This window comes from Rhodnius prolixus, unplaced genomic scaffold (assembly GCF_049639745.1).
Source record: "Rhodnius prolixus isolate KJV_2025 unplaced genomic scaffold, Rpr scaffold_6, whole genome shotgun sequence".
NCBI lineage: Eukaryota > Metazoa > Arthropoda > Insecta > Hemiptera > Reduviidae > Rhodnius > Rhodnius prolixus.
The window spans coordinates 43,573,093-43,596,322 of NW_027411634.1; the positions used below are offsets into that span (position 1 = coordinate 43,573,093).

Sequence of the window (23,230 nt, forward strand, 5' to 3'; positions counted from 1 at the left end):
GATTTTTCTTAATTTTGTTCGTAAATTCGAAGAAAACTGTTACTCGTTCGCTGAATATTCATTTACGTGGACATCGGCGGACAAACTATGTAAAACGACCTTTTTTCAAAAAGATTCGATTAAAAGACCTATTTGAAATTGGTAGACTAATTAGTAGACAATTTTGGATTAATAACGAAAACGAATCAAGCTGGTACTTTTGTTCCTAATTCTGCTTATCCTCCATCATCAGAGGAAAATTGGACTTCCACTTACAATTTCTATCTCACATTTTACGCTGGATGTCTTTCTAACATGTGATATGTCGCGTACAATCAACTTTTGGAACCCAATCACATTTTTAAATAATTGGTCACTTGTACTTAAATTGCCTCCATAATGCAGATTAGCATTAGAAAACTAAAATCTTAAATAGCCAAACCTATGGGAGTCAATTACTTAGTAGCAATTAGTGACTTTATTGGTCACTTTGTTTCATTGCCCGTAAAACTCTCTATAATAAGTAAAGTAATCGCCTATTTTTTCAGGCGGGGCTTAACGTCTAACTACCAATTAGATGTCGTGGACGGGGGTGGAAGCTCATACTTTACTATAAACAATTTTTTCTAACAAATAAAAAGTAGTCAAACGCGGGATCCGAACTAGGTGTCCGCTCCAACTTTCTGTAATATAAAAGTGATTAAAAATTTCTCACAAATGTCTGAAGGAAGGATGGGTTGAGAATATAGGGGCTAGCAGGTGGCTCTGGTTGATAGTAACTACTTGTCTGATTCTTCTGCTAGTGTTCTGAGTTCCTTAGCAAGGTGTTTCTCCGTGAATAATTAGAAAATGTACATATGGTTCACTTAAAAAGGTATTAAAACATACATATGTACGATATTCTGTTCTCAAATATCGTGTTTCATGTTTCAAATCAATGTAATAAAAGTGTAGATAATAGCCTGTGGGGTAGAAAAGCTGACTATTTGGAAGCGTTTTAATGAATAGTTTTCATGTTACAATAATAGACGCCACTAAATCATCTGTTTCATCTGTTATCCTTTCAAATACTTCTAATTCCAATTATTGAAAATATATCTAAAAGAAGGGATGTTTTGTGAACTATTGGCTGGTTATCTCATGAATGGGCTTACTATCGATGGCATGATTTAGCCAATAGTGCCTCACTTAATAAGTGAGGTCTCCTAAGCATCAGACCAATGATAATTGATGATGTTCTGCGGTGTCCCCCTCCCCCGCCACTGCGCTTCTCGCTAATGTCTGAATACCTCGCCAGATATTGTTGAAGCAAGAGCAGGCATGTTCGATTATGACAGGTTGTTCTCTTTTTCCACAAATGTACCTCGCTTCATAGTCTACCTCACATAATGCACAGTATGGTCAGCAGACTTCTTTTCTTCTTTTTCATTAATCTATACTCTTGTTCCTTATTTGAAACTTTGGTTGCATCCACATGGCTGGACTTATCCAAAATTTTCTATTTTTCTTCTTTATTCGTCACTGGATTTAATAAAAATATTTGCGTTTTTGACTAAATTGTTTGAGAGAGCATAACAGAGTAAGAGTTACTAGTTTATTGTCCAGAGTTTAGTTTATTGTTATTAATCACTTCACTCCTTCATCTGGTCCTCTCTACAGACTGAAATAGGCTTAGGAAATGAGGATTCCTCACCTAATTTGCCCAGGATGAAAGAGTTGATATAAGTGATTTGAATGAATGCCTTCGAGAAGTTACCTCCTTATTTTTTGTTTAATTATTCACAAATCTCTCCTTTTATATATATATATATATATATGTATGTATATATCTGTATCTCCTTACTTAATTATTTTTAAGGCAAAGCTCTGTACGAAGAGGAAGTCCTTCCAGTACAATATGATGCATAAACAATAAAGGCGCCACGGTAGCCGAGCGGTTATTGGAGAGGCTCGCAAAGCTAATATGTATTGCGTGATCCTGGGTTTGATTCCCAGTCTAGGCCTTGGATTTTATTTAATGGTTAATGCAAGGAATTCGAAGTAAAGTACGCTTGCTAATTGCCCCCGTCCACCCCTAATTTGGTAAGTGGACGTAAAGCCCGCTTGAAAAAATATAGGCATTGTTTTACATATGCCACAACTTCTACGTAAATAATTATAAAGCGAGAAATAGTTTTAATAAATAAAATAAACCTCTTATCAACTTAATAAAAATAGCGTCCTAAACTTTTGAGTCATTTGAATTAAAAAAGTATGAATAAAAAGGTTTCACAGGCAAAAGGTTGAGACAAGTGAGCCATTGTTAATATTAACTTGTTTGCCACAATTCAACTGTAGAATCACTTGCTTTCCTGAGACTATATCAATCTGGAACATCCTGTATAAGTTTGTAACTTGTTGGCGAGTTAATTAATGGCAAGTTGTCATTATGCGTGCGGTGTGAAAGCCTTGATCTGTAGTTAGTTGTCTAACTTATCATAATTTGTGAAGCCATGATCCTGAACAAGGCGTCCCTTGGCAAACAGCAAACTGCAATAGTTGCGCAATGCAAACGTGACTTCACTGTCAAATAAATCAATGTTGCTTTTCAGAATACCATTACGAATCGCTTATTAAACATTTATGTTCTTTACAACAATTTTGTAATAATTTTCTATTTTCATCACTTGTTTAGAATGTTTTCAGACTGGCTCTAACTGGATTATTGCAAAGAGTGTTAATTTTATTTTTAGAGTGTAAGCTTTCACAATAATTAAAGAAATATCAATTAATTGCAGAAATTCTCGCTTAAATTTTTGTATATTATACCAATTTGGAGTATTCCAAATACAATTTGGTTTATTATATTTTCTTTTTGCTTTTTTCAAAAAGTGTGAAAATAAAGATATGTTGTTTGTGCATGCTGCATAAATATTTGTTTCTCTATTCTGAAGTAGCGCCACCATTCAGAATGCACTGTTACACGCTTTTATTGTTTTATGCATTAACAACAATTTTGAAAGAAGTTATTTTTGTTTAAAATATTTCTTTACAAATTTCTTCGAGGGCACTCCAATTTTAAGGAGCACAATCTTTGACTGAAACCACGACTTTATGACTTAACAATGAGTACAGTGTGTGGACGATTATTTATAGAGTATCATGAGGAACTTAGTGAGGCGATACGTGACAGTGGAACAGCGAAAGGCGGAGAATGAAGGTGTCACTGAGGATGACGTAAACGAAATCAAGCAGGACATCTCCGCCTTCAGGTGCGAGCTGATCGAGATCCTCAAGGAGTCTGGCATGAACACCACCACAGCCAGCGGCTCTGCCACTGGTATCTATACTCATACTTTTTTCTATTCTTCGCCCTTTTATTCTTCTTTCTTCTGTGCATTCCATATCCCGCTAAACTAAATCTTCTCTCAATTTTTCCCTCTTTCGCTAAATGAAATAATATTCCAAACTTTTCTTTAAAATAAATAGCACATCCTCATTTTTCTAAAGTTTTTTTATGCAGCAACGCAAATCAAATAGATTTCGAGAAAATGGTGCAATAAAAGTGAATCCAGAAATTGTTCTTGTAGTTAGTTATTTTGAATACGTTTAACAGCCTGAACCGGTTTTAATGAAAGAAGTATCATTTAATTCAAAATTTTATGTAGTTTTACTATTTGTAAATCTCGATACCGTAAACACATTAGAAGCAGAGAAAGGTAATGCTTCTAACAATTGTAAATCTTTGCCCGATCCTTAAAAAATGGCAGGAAAAGAGGATTAGAGTTCTGCTACAAGTGCCACAAACAAGTGCCATCTTGCTGTTGCATCTTAATAAGGGAAAGTATGGCAATCGTAAGTAATGTTAGATTTCTTATCGTAAACAATATAGTTCTTAAACTATTGAACCTATTTTCATAAATAAAATTTTAATTTAATTAAAAAATGAATATTGATGTCAGATTAAATTTGGCGATATAAAGTGATCAGTTTAGAGCGAGGATGAGTTGCACCTTTGAATTTAAAAGTTTCAGTTTCAATTTAACGTTTCTCTATAAATAGTTGTGAAATAATGTAGAATCTGAAGGATACCTTTTAGACCTTAAAGTAATATTGAAAATTTTAAGAATAGGGGTGAGTATTTGGGAAATTTCAGTTTTGTATAAAAAAATAAAGTAAAGTAATTGCCTATTTTTTCAGGCGGGCTTTACGTCCAACTACCCAATTAGGTGTCCTGGACGGAGGCGACTAGCAAACATACTTTACTGTAATTTTCTTTTATTAACCATTAAATAAAATCCAAGGCCTAGGACCGGGAATCGAACCCAGTTCCACAATACATATTAGCTTTACAGGTCAATAGTGAAAATAACATCAGCTGTAATCTCGACGAATGGTTCACTAACCATATTCACAGATATGTATTCATTAAAAATGTATCAAGCTGTGTAGAATTCTGCACAGGACTCAGCAGTCTTTTAAGATCAGATTCTACGAATGCAAATCTAGTTTAGCTAGCTTGAAGGTATCCACAAAATCAATAAAACGATGCGCAATCGCAATACACTATCAACAAACAAGTAAGGCAGAGTTTCATACTATCCGAATGAATACTAAAAAAACATTTTGAGTTGTAATTAGACACCATCATATCACACTGCACCTACCGAAATAATAAAAGATGACCTTGAAAGACACAATTTTTAAGTTCTTAAGGTTTTACCTTCTTTAAAGTACCTTCTTTAATGAAGTGTAACAAACGTTCGATATCCAAAATCAAGGTGCCAGCAATAAGGCATTTCAGGTGGTATTTAACACTGTCCAAGATTCAAGGCTACACGAGCTTTGAGAAATATCCAGGTTTGCAACCACCATTAGAGTGTAAGACATTCCTGCCACATGTGCTCTATGTCTCAAGGCACAATTATAAGAAACGTACAATTCATTAAGAATTACTACTATTGTATTTTAAGGAGTAGAAATTATTCGAAGAAAGAAAGAATCCGACCATGTTACCAAGTACGAGTAACACCACCTCGTAGTAACGCCTCTAAAAAAAAAAACAATTCATTTACCATTACTTGCTGTTAAAGAACTGACACTCCAAGATATTTAACCATCTACCAGCAACAGGCATACTGATGTGGAGCTTTTGAAAACGGCTCATGTTACCATCTCATTGTTCATTTCTCGCTAGAGTTACACGACTCAATTCTAAACTCTTATCATCATCTGAACACTCTCTATCACCTTTAGCATGGTTTGAACTTCTACTTAGAAAAATTGGGCATTTATCCAAGTGACAAGCGGATTAACATTGCACTTATTACCGAGATTCTTTTCACTGGACCATCTAACTTTTACACAGCAGGATAAAAAAAATCGATCACTGATTATCATCAATTACCTTCTTGCTCGACTGAATCTATTCAATCTGCAATGCTGCTATTGCTTTACATTGCCAACCATTTGGGTTCAATCTAGCAGCAGACAATAGCCTTCCTAATAAACCATTTCAGCTTCGAAGTTACCGTTTAGCTACGAGCTGCTTCTATCCGCTCATTATCCAAAGACCAAGTCATAAGGGAAAAAGCATTTTCAATTGAGCAGTTTCTCAGCAAAAGTTTCAGAATCTTCAGTCCTAAAAACAGCTGCTACTAGAATTTAAAAATACTACCATACTTTGTTAACATGGATCGCCAGTTCTGAGAATCCAATATACCTAACCAGTCTGAAAAGTTTTATCTCTGCCATTCCTGTCTAACTAAATTTTATCAAAAATCGAAAAACAAACAGATAAAAAAAATATATAAAATACCTAAAAAATAAATTATCAAAATAAAAATTTGACGAGGCGGCTGTTGTTGGTTAAGCGTGAATCTGTAGTAGGAGATCCCCAGTTCAAATCTCGCGTGTAGCTACTTTTTATTTATAGTAAAGTATGTGCTTCAGTTGGACTTCAGACTATAGTGAGTACGCCCAACAAAGCTTATTCTAAAATGTAACAAAACAAAGAAGGAAAAGAAATAGTCAAAAGTCAGCAAACACGTGTGTCAGCAAAGACTTGCTGAATATGGGCCAACTCCAGACATTTTAGAACTAATTACATTGCTATGGGAAGATTCATTAATGAATACTCTGGGTAAAGTTCATAAATTTCCAAGAATTAACCAAATTTATCTATTCAAGTCGATAGGGTTGAATGCTTCTTCGTTTTTATTATTATTATAATTCTTGCTTAACCTGCTAGAAAAAGAGTGTAATTTAATTGACATTTTTTAGAAATATAAAGCAAAGTATATTTAATTTACACATAATATAATCAGCGGTCGAATTGGTCTGATATGCAGCAATATGGCATCCCAAAAGTAGAACAGAAACTCATTAAGCATACCTAAGTATGTGCTGAAATTATCCCCATACAAATTTAATGTTCTTTCAACTATATTATGTCCGCGATCATTTCAGACCTTAAGATTACGATTTTTGAATATTCATTCTACGAATTAATGTCGCATAAATTCTTGAAATTTTAGCCTTCACAGGACCACCGTTCGATGTAAGTTTTCGGTGCCTGGCTAACAAAGATCTGATAAGCCAGTGCTAGCCATAGTCTTTCATCCAATTAGTTGGAGCTAGATATCATTTTTTGGATGCTAAGTTCATAATGTGATCTCAAGTTAACCAGGATGTTTTGTAGGTTATCAGAGCCCGCAAATTTGACAGTGGTGAGAATCTGAAAGGACATCATGTTATGACAATGATCTGGGCCGGCAGCATTAAAATTGGTGTCCATAGCAATCTTGGCCAATTTGATGCTCAAATTGGATTCTTCTCATTATCACTTCCTAATTAACTGCAACTAACAGATAATAAAACTGATACAAAGTGTGTTTGATGGACCAATCAGCTACTAGAGAATTCGAGCCAATGGGCCGGACGAGAACTTCATACTTTCTCGCAAGCTATTGTGATCGTGTCATCTAATCGTGATATCCAGTTTTCACCGGAAATACGGAACGTTTTGGAGTTCCTTTAGAACTTATAGTGTAGAACTTAACAATGTATAGTGTAACAGTGAGCTTAAGAGTGACTGGTAGCTCAAATTGTACATTTCTTTTCCCTACCCATCAAGAGAATGACAATTAATCAATGATGAAATTCTTTCAACCGCATTAAACATAAAGATTACTTTATGTTTAATATTTTGTGGTGGCCAACGTGAACCCCGCTGAGTGATAAGAGCAGAGGGGTAGTGGTAGTAGTTAGTATCCAATTCGACTTCTGAATATACTAAAATGTTGCCAAAAATACAACTTGCTCAGATATTTCTATTACTCGTATATTTTCTAGCCGTCCAATGACTCATATTGTCCTTGAATGCTTGTTGTTTTAGTAAACAATAAGAAATTTTTGTGTAAGTTGGTGCCGGTGTTGAAGGTGCCGGCGGAAAAAAGAACAGGCAGAAGGAGCGTCGGCTGATGAAGGGCTTCAACATCGCTCCGCCTCCCAGCTCGCCCAACTCTGGCGCCGGACTACCGCCTCCCGTCGCTGAATTCATTGCATCTCTGCAGAAGAGCTCCTCCAACGATAACCTCGTCAACTCGGCACGGTTAGGTAACTGTCTGTCCAGCTTCCAACCTCTCTCCAGCTCTTCTCCAAAGCAAACTAGTGAAAGAAAGCAAGCTTCTGTCTGTAGCAATATGCGAAATGCTTTAACCTCCATTGCAGACGCTCCTTTACTTAGATCTCCATCTTCATTTTATTATTGAACCTCTTGTAGTTCAGCTATAATTAATCTCATACTTTTCATTCTTGTAATTATAGCAGCCACAGTGGTGCAACTAAAAATTCTCTTTAATTTTAATAACATTGTGTCATGCAAAATGATCAACTTCTAGAGAGTTTGTTTTCTTTAATCTATGAATGGTCTGGAAACAGATAAATCAGGTAATCTTCAGCATGTTTGGCAGTTCTTGTCACTTACATTACTGCACCACTTCATGAAGTTCCATCCAACAAAGCTAGTGGAATGCTTCTATCCCTCTGTTGTCTGGTCTTGGAACTTGGTGAGGCTTGTTGGAAAAACTATTTAATCTGATAACTTTTGACAGATTTTATAAGATATAGTGAATATCAACATTTGTTTAATGGGTTGATCTTATGCAAACAAAGATTCCCTGCCAACCATCGTAAGAGAAACACAAAGTTTATTTGGAATTAAATAACTTTTTGGCATTTAAAAGAAACAGGATAAATAGAATAAATTTTAAAACCCAAATTATAATTTTAACTAAGCACTAACTTTATATTCTAATTTTTTTTTTGTTTTTTACATTCAATACCAGTGTTTGTTTCTTCTAGAGATCTGAACATCGGCGCCGACTGCGGGCTCAGGAATACACACTTCCGGTCTAGCCACTCAGACGGCTCTAAAGGCTGAGTATTTCTGTCCAAGTTATTAAGTAATATAACTATGTTTCTTTGATAAAAAGAGAAATCATAACTCCAGTAGTCTTTTCTGCGCAGGATACAGGCGCAGGATATTCAACAGATTGGTATACCAATGGCATGGTTTTTTTCTCTTCTTCTTATTGGTTAATATGGACAATTTTTTATCTTCTGCAGGCTTCTGTCGGCGCCGGCTATCTACTTTTTTGCTTTTGTTAAAACATAAAAGATTCTCAGTACCTACTGTTGATAAAGTAAAAATTATTTAATGACGGAAGAAAACTACATCATCCTGAGTGAACATTAAATGTTGTATGAAGAGTATACCAACTCTATACCCAATACCACCTAAGGCCAATGTGGAGGTCCTCCGCCATTGCACTCTTTATTCTAGAGCTGTACCATTAAGCCTACTTTTTCCAGCTGATCTAGTTAAATTATTTAGTAAATAGTCCTTACTGACAGGTCATCAACGTAAACAGGATAATATTTTCTATATCATTGATAAATCCATTTTTTAGTTCCTTTGATTTAGTGTTTAGACACTTTTAATAATATATTTTTAAATAAAATGCATAGAAGTGAAATCATTTAGAATGAAATGGCTAATGAATTGGGCAAATCTATATTTAGTTGTTGGAAGAATAGAATTGTAAATTTAATTACATATTTGGCATGGTAGTTTTTACTAACGTTGAAATCATTATTATTCCGTCTCTTTCTCATCACTATCTCCATCACTCGTCTTGTGGTCTAGTTCTATGCATGCTCGAAATAAATAATAGTTCACTATTTCTATTTATTATTATTATTTACTATTATGACAAATGGTAGGTTCTGGGCCCCTAGGCATCGCAGCCAGAGAAGTTTATTGTACCATCACCTATGTTAGGAGTTACGCAAGTCCCTTCTTACTAGATCCAGGATCTAACTAGTTATAATTGTGATATGAACTCTCCTGGCAGCAGGGTCAAAAATCTCATCAATCAAACAGGATATGAGAAGCTATTTCTTCTTGGCAGAGCCTGCTCAGAGATTTCGGGTCACATAATCCTACCCTGTGAAGGTGTTTTTTAAACTTACTGCACCCTGCAGTCACCAAAATAATGTGATCCCTACTTAATTCTATGGTCCCCTCGGTTCTGAATTTGCACAGTTCGGACATAACACTTTTACCATGGTTACTACCTGGAACATCATTCTAAGATTTTTCGAGTTTTCTCGAAAAAGCATTGTTTTATAGCTGTTCGCATGGTGACCACGGAAATTTTCAACCAATAAACGGGTAGATGCTTCATTTTGGCCAGCCAGGGAGAATTACGTACATTACGTAAATTAGTCAAACCGGAGTTAATTTGAAGAAATAGGTGAAGCTGCAGACGTTATTTTCTGGCCTATCAGTGATGCCTGCATTTTTGTGCAGAGTGTCTGAAGACCATTACTGTTTTTTACGTCCAGGGTACTGCTGGACACCCTTCCTCAGGAGCTCTAAAACATTTTTAGATCACAGTAGAATAGGGCATGCGACTTGTAATTAAAACTTTCATAGTAAGCTTGGCTTTGTTAGACACTAGACTGTGTAAGGAGTTACTAGGATTTCAGATTAGAAAACTCATTCCAAGTAAATGCTAAAATTCTTATATCATTCTTATCAACATACAATTTAAGTAGAAGTTTTTTCATTGTGTGTGAAAAACTGCTCGCTTTGGGCTGAGTCTGCCAAGGGTCTGCTTGATGTCCAGTTGAAAATCTCTAATATATTCGTAATATTTTAATAGAAAGATAGTGATAAAGGACTGCGAGCCAAAAAAAGTGCACCACCCAGAAGGGATAAAGTTAAACGTTTAAAAATTCTCAGTTTATGTGCATAAACCAATAAGTAATGAGTAAATCACCTTTAATAGGGGTTGGGGAATCAACAATTAATGATGTTTATCAAACAGATAGCGTATTGGTGAGTTTATTATTCAAAACGGGTGCCTCAAGTCGAAGAACGTTAGAACCATAAGCCATGAGTGGGCCCTTTCCTATACGATAGAAAACTCTACGCCTCATCGATTTTTATCCTGATAGCTACTAAATCTTCTACGTAGTCTCGTTACAAATTTATTGCTGAATTTACTGAATCTCTTCACTCTAAAGACATTCAATCCTATTGCACGAAGATTCGACAAGATAGTGTGCCGTCAACTCTGTAGGCACTGCGTTTCTTCTACACTTTTGTCATAGTGCCTAGCCACTGGTGCATGTCAGGTAATAAATAAGCGCCACAAGATTTCTTAGATCTATCCTGCTCCAGTTAAAGATCTCAAAAGAATCCTTAGGCTATACATAAATTTCTGCGATTGGGCGTAAGAATTAAGTTGGCGCCATTTCATTTCTATTTTTCTTAATTGCCACTCTTTGATTTTAGCAGTCCAATCTATCTATTGATCTATCCATGGCACAACAGTCTAAAAGACCCGGGCCTCGCCCACAAGCTTCTGCCAGACATCAGTAGCTAACCTTAAAAGTCCATTTTTTCGGCTATTTTGCAACCTTAAATCCGTCCGGCTATTTGCTGGTTTTCGATTCGTAACGGGAGGTGTTAACCCCACGCCCAACTTCCAAAGCGCTGGAGTACCACGACTTTTTAAAGAGATGTACTCCTCTTGGCTGAAAAGCCAGTGATCTACGGAAGGGAGCCCTTGAGTGTGTTCTATAATTTCCTTTTTAGAATATGTGTGGTTTTGTGCTGTTTTGGTGAGTGCTCAAGGTGTGTGAGCTGGTACTCGTGGGTTTGCAAACCCCAAGATGATTGCTTGCCAGTAGCTTACAGAGACTGTCCACTCAGGCTCTGTCTGGGCCTTCAAAGGCTTGAGAAGAAACCACTTTCCTAAACTTATCTGCCTTTTCATTATACTAGATTCCCAGTTGCTCTGGAACCCAGAAAAGCCTCACTTCTTTCTTTTATCCAAAACATTGCGTCCTTTTCTACATTCCTTTACCAGCTTTAATGAAGTTTACCCGTGGTTTTCAAAGCAGCCTGATTTTTAGAGATCTTCGCCCAGGTTAACAAGACTTAACTGATATTTATTCCAAATAAATGCTAAGCCATCATGTCCATAAAGATTGTTATACTATACAAATTTAACATATATTTGACGTGGAAGTTTTTTTCATTGTGTGTACGAAAAATTGCTTTTTGAAGAAGAATTTTTCTTCCTTTTTCTTTCACTGCTTCTTCTAAAAGAAAATAATCTTTTGTTGTCGTCTTTGTAATTTCTGAACGAGTTCTTCTAAAATTTTACCCATTCACACTTGCCATGCATCCTCAAGTCTTCACTTAATTTGTTTATATTCCATGTACCCTATCGTTTCAGGATTCAAAAAATTACATTTACGCAAACTTCTTGCAAGTCTTTCTATATTAGTACATCCCCGACCGATGAAGTTTGCCCGATATAGAGGTTTTTAATATTACATTTGAGAGTAATAAATTTGTATTTATATTTTTAAATTTAAATTTTCTATTATTTTTTGCACAAGTTTATTCGTACAATTTTAATTTCATGTTTTGTTTTGTTTTCTCCTGTCACTAATTAAATACATTTTCAAGTTTGAGCTCTGCCAGTAATAAAACTTATTTGACTTTGTTAATGCGTTCTGAGGAAAGAATTCAAACTCTAGCAGTACTCCTTCTGGCTAGTGCAGTTTTTTGAACTCAAAATGTTGGCTTAATCTAAATAAAATTAAATTCTAGCACGAGAGATCTTTTTAAAAAAAAAAACTCACCCAAAAAACATAGTCAATCTGAAGTAAGCACCATTATAATGGAGTTAACCAGTTGTAATATGCATTTGAAAAACACATTAATGGTTTCTCACAGGTCAATTTAGTTTTTAAAATTATTAGAAGGAAAAATTTCTAGAGCAAATATAAATATAATGACTGTTGTAGGTGCAGGCGCTGGAGGCATGAGCATCCGCAGGAAATACAAGGATAATCTTAGTAGGCTTATGTTTAAAGGAAGTTCTGCCAGGAAACGCCGATGGGATAGCCTAATAGAAGTGGCAAGAAGTGGTAAAGTAGGTCGATTTATATCGCAGAGCCGATCGGAGGATTCTGTTTGCGGAGAAGGCGGGCCGCCGCCGCATGGAATTCACAATCACCAACAACGTAGTCCCAACTCGGAGGATACTACGGACAGCGCAGCCAGTGGAGCCACTTCAGCGGCCGAAAGAGCATTATCCGCTTTGAGGCGTAAACGTGAGAAGTTCCACAAGTCACGCTACACGCCCAACCAATCGTCTAGTGTGGATGTTGATGTGGTGGAGGAGCGATGTGAAAAAAAAGTGCTGAAACGTGCTTCCAGCGTACCTGTCCAAGGTAGGAGCGAACGGGATAGATCGGCCGATCTTCGGCCTTCATTAGGGAGCAGCGGGCCTGTTGGCATGGGTGATAGCGAGCCAGCGCTCTCTCACACCCGCACACAACTAGCAGAGTTTAAGGATAGAAACGGCATGGTGATGCCAACTTTACCTCCCGGCATACTACCAGTCTCTGGCCACAATGTACCTTCTGGCTGGCTTTGAAACCTCTCCTATTTTTTCTTTACCATTAATTAGCAAAATTTATTAATTTTTATTGTTTTTCAATTTATATACAGCTTAAGATTTAAAAAACAAACAAATTTGAGTTGCCTTCTAATCTAGCTATTAGTCTATCCGGTCGTATCCGTTTATATTCTACTGTAATGAAACAGTGGGTTTTTCAATAAATATGATTCAATTTCATTGATTGTCAAAGTCCAATAGTCTTTTGCTGATTTGCAGAGAGGAATTACCATAAAACCAAATACAAGTTGTCCTGCAGCTCGCTCGTAAGGGTTCAGAATATTATGGCCATACGGTGGTATAAACGTTGGGAAGCCCACTAGTTGCGCCCACTTTTTTGCGGATCTAGATGTATGGCACATATTCCTCAATATTATATGCCATTATCTATAAAAAGGAGCTGCTGGGAAGGGCTCTTACACACGATGAAGGTTGACTGACGCCCTAGCCAACTTTTATGTAAGTAAGGTGATAAGGTATCTCTAGAAGGCGAACATTTACACGCCGCAAGCTTTAGGCAGCTTTGTCTAACACCAAGTAAACTCAAAGAGGTCACCCACCGTCAGTGGACGGTTGGTATGGTTTGAAATACTTATAGAAGGAGTTGAGTGATCTGATGAAAGAAGTGGGATGAACATATACGCTTCATGAGACATTGAATTTTGAATAGAAGGTGCTTTTATATCAGTGCGAATTGTTTTGTTTGAATCATAGCTTTCAGAATTGGACGTAAGCAATTTTAATTTTTAGAAGAAAGACTTTCAGTTTGTAGAGTTTGTTGTACACTGTTGTTACTTGAGGGGTCACAGTTTGAATCCTTAATAGTAGAAGTACGATCTGCCTGTAAGGTGGCTCCCTCCCAGCAACAGTCAATTTTTCTCCTGGTAAACATTTTAGTGAGAGTTCATGTTTTCGATTTCATAGAAGGGTGGTAAAAGAATGTGGAGTTGTATGAATTATGGGTCGAACCTAGGCAAGAGTAATTTGGAAGTAAGGAGATAAGAGTAATTACAGGATTTAATTTATCTAACTGACTTAAATTCATTAAAAGAGGTAAGAACTGAAGTGATATCAGAGGAGTAGGTGGAGAAAGAATTTTTGTATTTGGTGGGGCGGTAACCTCGCGACCTGGACGAGAGAGCATTATTATGCTGGTGCGGTTGGTTGTTTCAGTTATTTTTGTGATGAAGGCAGATTTCTTAGAAGAACGATATGACTGTCGCAGATTTAGGTCGACGTTAGTGGCACTTATTGGTTCTTGGAGTATAACCTCTGCAGTTGTTTGTCAACGAAAAACCTCCACTTGTTTTCAGCTATTTTTCCTTCATATAAGGGGCGTCAACATTTAAGGTCATTGGCGTCTAGGTTTTTTCAGTGCTCAGCCGGCCTCTGGACTGTGTTCTAACGTTACAAACAACACTGTCCATCACCTGAAAGCTGTAAGAAGCTCCTAGGAAGAGAAAATCTAAGGGCCAGTAGCTGGATTCGAGTCCATGACTTTCACGTTGGAATATAATATTCGCTAACCACTCAGCTATCCCTTCCGTTTCAGCTTTATTGTTTACCAAAATATGAGACGGTTTTTGGGTTGTTTGAAAGGGTTCAGAATAAACTTGATGGTCTTCAATTAAGCGAAAGATGCTGGCGTATGAGAGATTGAAATTAAATTACTGGCCTAATTTCCCTCTATTTCTGGAGAATTTGGTTTTCAGCAGGGATTCATGTTTTGACAGGTGAAGTGGTTGCTCTTGTAAATTCCATTATCTGCCAACTTTCATCAACGTCTGTGGCAGAAACATTTAGTGGGGCCTATATGACCCCATAATTATTTCTAATTTCTTTTTTGTGGTTTACTTGTTTTGATATTTCTATAGGACTGACTACTAGGGCAGATAGATAGATATAAATTTCATGTGAGCATTACTTTTTCAAATGGCTAAAATGCATGTACTAAGAACGATTAGGTTATACCAGAAATAAAATTCCAGTTCTCAGCATTATGTTTTTGAGATATACTCAAAGGCTGATTAGGACGATTGAGGCCCTTACAAATTATACAACACTTAAGTTGCAGTAATTTTCTAATTTTTTCTCTGAAATCAATTCTAATCTATTATCTATTTAAAACATTTATTTTTTTTATAAGGGTTTTCCCCGCAGTGAAATGAACTGGAAGTTTTCTTCATTTCTCTCCTCATTAAGTACATCTGAAAAGAAAGGAACTGTAATTGTAATTTTACTTGATGCGCGAGATGGTTGGTAATTTGTACACTTGTTTCAGATTATCATTGACTGGTGCCAACTGACAGTTCAGTCGGAGTAAGTGTTCTGAATATACTATACCTACCAACACCCATAACACCCTGTTAGAAATATGTATTGTTGTTCACCAGGTGTTAGATGTTCATTTTATTTTATTATTATTTCATTACAATGTTTTGATTATTTATTATTTGCAGGCGCACCATATTATAGGGAGAATAAAATCAATTGGCGCAATCTTGGAGGTTATTGTAAACAAAGTTCCTGCGATCGGCTCTGATCTCAATAAATGTGTGCTTAATATTTCTCTTCAGATTAAGCTGCCGATCAGATAGAAATATCCCTAATATGTAATTGCACTCAGTAAAATGCTAATGCACTATCCCAAAGGCCAGTGTTCGATCATGGGTTACATTATCTGATTAAGCAGTAACCTCGCGAATAATAAATTTTTATGTAAAACGCACTTCTCTCAATGGCAGATATTTATTTTTTTAACTTTTCTGTTTCATTTATTTAAACTACTAGAGAAAAGGAGTATTAACTCTTTTCTGGTCAAAAATGCAGGTCTTGAGCACATGTCCAGGGAGAGGTTGATGCCTTATTGTAGAAAGTAGAGCAGAGAATTCCTGCAAAATTTTAATCTAGTGGATAAAATCTATTTATTCATTTTTTAGTTTTTTGGAGAGGAATGCAAAAAGGGAAACGGTTTTAGTGAATGATGGGAGAAATTGCTATCCTAAAATCTCTATTTTATTTATATAGTTCAGCTCTTCCGAGGTTTCTGGAAGGAAGAATGTGATTTGCTTGCAGCAGAATAATTGCTGAAATGAAATCTTCCCGTAACGCTGCTCGCGAATTTCGCCATAAACGGCTCGACTCGTCTGTAAAAGTTTGAAAGACTTTTAATTTATCTACCTGAATCAATAAAGCAATATCGATTTTATTAATCTCAAAAGTTGTCCACTATTTGTCAGCTTCTTCCTCTTAGTAAGGAATGAAATGAGTAATGGCTGAAATGGCGGCGAAATTTGACATCCTCATTTTTTATCTTGACTGGTGAACAAAATCGAGCTGAAAGATCAGCAAGTTATAGAGAGGCCCTGGCAAATTTCTTGCCTGTTTCTCATCAGAGCTGAGAAAAATGGCCTTGACAAAAACAATTCTTTTACCCCACCCTTGCATCCTTCACAATATGGAAGTAGAATTGGTTCATTTTTTTGTTTTCCTAGTGATTCTTCATTGGTTCGAGCAAAGCTCAATCCTATTACAGCTGCCATCAGTTGTAGACTGGGAATAGATGATTTCCGCCTTCCGCCAGTTGGGGCAATGCGCGCCTGCGAATGATTGCTTGGTATGCTTGAAACACCTACAAGCTGCATTACCCTAAACAACTAGAAGAATTCTTTGAACCATCAGAAATCAGGGAACTTGACAGAAAACCACCACATCATATATTTAGTGATGAGGGACTTGTTTAATGTGGCTGAGCGGAGCTCATCACCTTCTCGGGCAATTTCCTGTGAAATGTGACATGATAACAATACTTTCTCCTCCCATGGAAATCTGGTCTTTTTGTTGGTGCATTGAACTTACTAGAGTGTCGCGTGTTTGTGTTCTCGGGGAGCAAGCAATCGAGTAAACTAGCTAATTTGTTGTCAACGAAGTGGCGGAGCAAAATAAAGTAGGTACTTAGTTGGCAACTCAATTAAAGAGTGGGCGAAGAAGGTACTTAGTTGACAACTTAATGGAGGGAAGCCGAAGTAGGCTCTGTTGCCTGCTCAGCGAGAGAGGCTGAGTTGGTATTTCGTGGGAGTGGGAGCGGACGAGAGTGGGTACTTCGTTAGCTACTGAGTGGCCGAGCGAAATGACTTTGCCACTGCCTCTATGGGAGGACGGACAGAAGTAGGTACTTTGTTGATGATTCAGGGGACGGAGCCTAGAAATGAAGGACTTAGTTCAGAATGTGGTGGGGAGACGGATAGGTTAGCTAGATGTTTATTGAAAATTCGATGGGAGGAACGGACAGAATAAGTACTTTGTTGAGATCTCAATGGGAAAGGGCGAACGGAAATTGGTACTTGGTAGCTGATCATGAATCCACTGCAAAATGACACACTTGTATATAGCCATTGGCATTACTCACACGAAATCACCTCCAGCATCCTCCACTTTGTGAGTAAGCTATGCATTGCGAGTGGCGACTAGTTGGTCATTTCCCCTCACTCCTCTCAATCCTTACTAATTCTGGCGCACTCTTTTTATAGCTTATCTAGCCGGCTTAATTTAAACTGGCAATTAATTGTTTATGTGTTATATTTGGCTAGTTGGTTGGTCTGTAATGTTATTTTTTGTACAACAATTTCCTAAATGTTTGTTAGGAAACTCACGGCTTATATTTGCCACCCGCAAATCGTTCAAATCTCCACCACCATCACTGCCTCCTCTCCCCCTCCCAATTATCATCACCACTTCTCACATCTCACCAGCCAAATTTCGCCATTTGGTTGTGCTTCCTCACATCACTTTATTTCATCTTTATATAAAATTTTATTAATTGTTATTTTTGTTTTGAATATCTATTATTGCAACCATTATTTCTGTCTAATGTACATTTGTTTATATATACACATATATTTCTTTTATATATATATATATATATATATTGCATCTCGTATATTTACTTGAGGGTGTGTTTGTGTTTAGCGTGCAGGGGACCATATTAATGGACATGATGTGTTGTTGCTAGTTTGTTGTGACGCGTTGTGACGTGTTGTTGTTGTTGTTGAGGCGCCGCAAAACAATACTCCCGCGTTCGCGAACACCAGCTACTACTATAAATTTCTACTTTACATTACATATTACATAAATAAAATCTAATGTCAGTTTTAACTTATTCAAATATAGTAGTAATTTATGTGCGATAGAGTTCTATATTTGATAAGTAAATAGTGTCTTATTAAGAAATCAATAAACAAATTTTATAAATTACTATTTTAAAAATTCGATAAACATCTAGCCAAGTATAGTACCAGTTTGTCGAATAACTTTTACTGATTTTACTTAAATAATTTATGACTTTCTTAAGTAGAAGAATCGTTCTAGAATTGATAGCTAGATTGTAATTAAGTTTATGTACATTCATAGTGTACATATCCAATTTACTCTCCTGTATACTTATTTTTTCTTTCACATAATTCAAGTCACAAACTCGAGGATTGGATCGGAGTGTTAAACCACCAGCTGGAAGAGTTCTCTTTCCACCAGCAAGAGTGCCTTAAGCATTCTAGTAAGTGATACAAGGTTCGCAATAAAACGCAATTTGGCTGGACGTAATTTGGAGGTTAAAAAAAAAAAAAAGACCACTCCCAAGACCCCGGTTTGGTCTGATGCTTTTTACCAATTGGGCTCAGTATAAAAAATAGCTTCCCTTCCACATTACAGTGAGATGTCATGTCCTTCCGTTAAGTTACCTTTTTTTACCAAATCATCCTTTCGTGAAACATTTTCAATGTTAAATCTCTACCCACAGCTAAATATCACCATATCACATATTATGTTATTAATAGTAAGAGAAAGAAGTAAATAAGTTGAACAATTATTTGAAATAATTAAAAGTTCACAACAATTGCACCATAGCCAACATGATAGCAACAGAAAAATGCAGAATTTCAATTTTTTTCGTACTAAATTCGTATCCGCGGTCGGTTTTCCCTTACATGCAGCGATCTTTTGTTGTAATTAAAAGTTATCTTTCTATTTTATATCAGCTGCTTCATATAAATAGTACGCAATGCAAGCCACAATAGAAGTCTGTTTTCAGTATTTCAATGCTGAACAATGTTCAAAATACCTCTTTTGCCTCATACATTGATTGATTTTTGAGAGAAATGGCCTATGTATTGCCTGCCATCTGTTTCACACGAAATTTGGGTACATGTGATTTAGAAAATTTGAGATAATGATTCATTCGATCAATTAAATAGCAACAAGATTCATTGGAATCCTTACAAATGTAAGGCATGATGTACAATAAACATAGTCAACTCTAAGTTTTTCTTTTATGTGTAACGCGACTTTCGTTTGAGTTTATCACTGGCCGAACATGAAAGAGTCCATTCTTCTAAGCTATCGTTTTTTACGAATTGTCCAACTGAATTCAGTTATATATCTAGGATAAATACCTAATGTCTAGACAAATATGGTAAAAACGTAGCCGCCACTTTTCAATACACGATTCATAATTCCTGCTTGGAGGGAAAACAAACTTCTGAGGAGAATCCAGCGTGAAAAATTCTTTCATGTGTCCAATAATAGCTTTTCTATCGCATAAAATTTTTATGTCGTCTAGTGAGACGAATAAATGCTAATTGGTAGGTGGACGTTAAGCTCCGCCCGAAAAAATCGGCGATTTTTGTCCTTTATCTAACTTAACTAACTAAATAAAAGCAATTATGGCTCAGAATGGAGGCAATTGTCCATTCTAATCGACCTAGCTTTCGGCCTTAAAAAAAAAAAATGTTTTAAATAACGTAGAACCACATTTGAGTGTTCAAAACTAAAAAGAAATAAAAAATTTGTGAAAAAAAAAATCTGTAAAGGTGTATTTCCGGTTAAATTTTATCGCTAAATATTGAATCAGTGCTTGTTGAGAGTTTCGGTTTTGGGAGCTGAAAGTTTTCACAGTTTATTTCCGTTTAAGAAACCTGAGAAAATGGTTTTCCCAGTGAACACTGTCTATTTGACATGATCTTTGGCCACTTTCCTAGCCCAGTGAGAGAGAATGTAAGGGCACTTATTGGCTGTCAGTAGAAGGGCAGCAGGACCTCTCAAAACTGTTCCAATCTGACCACCAGACGACCGGATAGAATTGCTTCCTGCCATTAATTTCTTCTTGCCTTCTTTTGCAAACTTTTACGCGCGCCACACTATTCAAACTTCATTTTAATCCATTTCCCCCTGGTGATAAGTCCGGCCCGATTCCATTTCAGTTTCTGATTTATTTTAAACATATCCTGTCCCTTTGCTTTTTCTCTCATTCCTCTTGCCAGCCTTGCGCTTTATTTCTGAACACTTTTCTACTCATACAAGTCTACATAAATTGAAACTTTTTTGGAACACTCTTAACTTCAATGCACATATTTCCACTCCTTACGTAGGTTACAGCCGGAAAGATACATACAGGTTTGCTGCACATTTACTTATTTTTCGCTTTAAGGAGATATTAATACTTTTTGGGACGTAATTTATTATCCAAAACCTTTATTACTTATGGTTGTAATTCTTTGCTCTTTTGACCTCTTTATCTTACTATTTACTATTAGCCTATTGATAATATATGTACATCTATCCTTAATTAGAACATGATTATGAGTTTTTATAATTCGCTGACTAATACGACGAAATTGCTAATTTATTTCGCTTTTTGTGTCATGCTAACTGGGATCAAGGCCCTTCGAGAACAGCCTGCTCAGGCTTTCGTACTTAATTGAGTAAAGTAAGGAATGGGTAAAGTGCAGCCAAATTGCAATAGTAACTTCACTTTCCTAAATAGGGAACTTGTTCAATTTTTTTACGATTCAAAAAAAAAAGAAGAAAAGATGTCCTAATTTTTGAAAAGTATTTAAAGGGAGGAGTCTAGAACTACGATAATTGAACTGGTACCAAACATACATATGTAGGTTATTGTTTATAAAATATTTACATATTTTGTGAAAGTTTTGACAAGAAGGTTACAAAAAAATACATATATTTCGTCAAATTTAGAATAACTGTAGAACGTAATTAAAAACTTGAAAGTGAAGTGACTTCAAAATACAATAATTAAAAGAAATATAATAGTTAACGAATTATTTTAAATAAATAATTTCTGAAAGTTCTAAATTTTGCTTTGTCGAAAAAAATATTAGAAATAACAATTATTATTATTTATTATTAAGAGGCGTCAACATTTGTGATGATTGGCGCCTCATACCATATATTAATAATATATTGTAATATATGCTAGATGAATAAATTCGAGTGTAATTTATATTCATAATCACAGAATAACCGTTCACCGAACACATATTTATGAAGAGGCCTTAACTAGCTGCAGATGTCTACGGATTCTGCATCTTCAATACTCTCATCTTTATTACTACTTTATAGAGAAACTAAGAGAAAAAAAAAAAAAAGCCTAAATTTTGTAAATTAACCTGAGGAATTGTACATTAATTTTAATAAAAATAAAAATTCGACTAATATTATAATATATATAGATATAAATAACAGGGATTTACTACTGAATTATACACATTATAATTCTAATATAATAATTATTTTTTAATGTGACTGTTAACGAAACAATTGTTAAAATTAACCTTGGAACGAAGATAAAGTATTAAGTAAAATGAATTTAATTTTTAATCAGTAAATAAGAAATCAAGTGTATACATTATTGAAGGCATTTGTTATTTTATCCATAACTAATAGTGTGAAGTGGACTAAGGTCAGCATCTATTCCTAGCTGAATACTAACAGCAGCCTACCAACAGAGCAGCCCAAAGAATAGTTAAACCCGATTGAATCAGACTTAACGCTGATAAGCTCTTCAAATATCAGTTAATTGCAATCCATAAGCACCGCATCTAGACCAGCGTCTCAATTAGAATTAGCAGTGCCTGCGACAGATTTCGTCTACTCGGCTCAAGATGGAGTACAAGTTTTAACTAAGTTCAAATGGCTCTGCCCTTTGTTGGCCACCTTCCTTCCAATATTATCTTTTAATTATTAAATCTTTTATTTTATTCTACTTTGATTAGAGGAAAAAATAAGTTGTAACCGAATAATAATTGGGTTAATTCTAATTTTGTCGCTCTTACAAATTAAATGATTGTAAAATCGAGCTTAACCGTGAATTGAAACATAAAAGCACCAAGAATATTGTATAGTTATTATGTAATTTTTGATATTTAATAAAAAATTGAACCAATTATACTTTTGTTTTAAATAATTTGAAAAGGATTAAGTTGTTACAGTGAACTGGCAGTTAATAAATATCGAATCGATGCTATTGGCACGTTGGGTTTTATTCATACCCATAAATGTTTCTTATTGCTTCTCGAATGTATCTTTGGCTCCCCCCCCTAATACAGTTATTTTTGGCTCCCGAATAATTTCAGCACACTACAAAGTAACACATTACCTTTCTCACCATTTGAGAAAATTATCCCCAAGACTTTTTTTGAAAATTGTATCTGCGTTGCAGTACTTCAGTCTTAATTGTACAGCAAGTGTCGCATCAGACTAAAATGTTTTATCTCAGTAATTTTCAGGTTTGTAACTCGCATGAGTGGGGGGCTTGTCAATCAGTGTGAGCTTCATATGAACGTAATAATTCCGGCAACTCTGTCTTGTCAATCAAGAAGCTCCAATGAAGAGAAAATCTAAGCGCATGGATTTGATTCCCACCTCCGGATTAATATGTTATTATGACTCAAACAGGGAATGATTAAGTTTTTTTTAACAATTTCATGATACTTTTGGAAAAACATGATAAGATTTTGGGGAATATTGATGTGCGGTTAGTTAATAAATTCAAACACAAATTTTGTTTCTCCATACCAACGTTTCGATTTTTCAGGAACTGTACGAAAGGAATATTACACTAACTACAAATTGAGAAACAAAAATTCACAAAACTTTTAAGTTTCCCAGCCCTATTGTTGTCACCCTTCCCTTACCTCTATATAAACCCGCTTTTCCATGAATCCTCAACAGTGATGATGATGTAGCTTAACATTAAACTCCACAAATTTTACAATGTGATTCATTTTAAATATTTTTTATTTTTTTCTAGAAATTTCAAAAAAACTTAAAATTTTTGTATATTTTTATGTTTCTCAATATAATCTCTCTTGTAATATTTCTTTTGTACAGACCCTGAAGAAGGTAATATACTATATTTACCGAAACGTTGGTAT

General features: G+C 35.6%; 1 protein-coding gene across 14 annotated transcripts in view; it reads left to right on the top strand.

Annotated features, from left to right (window-relative positions):
• Nucleotides 1–22,320, top strand: part of Trpgamma (Transient receptor potential cation channel gamma) — a 141,536-nt gene extending 119,216 nt beyond the window's left edge. For 3 of the 14 annotated variants that reach the window (XM_074139930.1, XM_074139928.1, XM_074139929.1), the window contains 4 exons: nucleotides 3,115–3,298; nucleotides 7,381–7,575; nucleotides 12,349–15,323; nucleotides 15,464–22,320. In XM_074139930.1, coding sequence (XP_073996031.1) covers nucleotides 3,115–3,298; nucleotides 7,381–7,575; nucleotides 12,349–12,983 — 1,014 coding nt within the window. In that variant the 3' untranslated portion in view covers nucleotides 12,984–15,323; nucleotides 15,464–22,320. Of the gene's footprint in view, nucleotides 1–3,114; nucleotides 3,299–7,380; nucleotides 7,576–8,322; nucleotides 12,152–12,348; nucleotides 15,324–15,463 lie in introns of those variants that run through there. The other 11 variants (XM_074139927.1, XM_074139921.1, XM_074139923.1 and 8 more) reach the window with 11 other exon arrangements.
• Nucleotides 22,321–23,230: the final 910 nt, after the last annotated feature.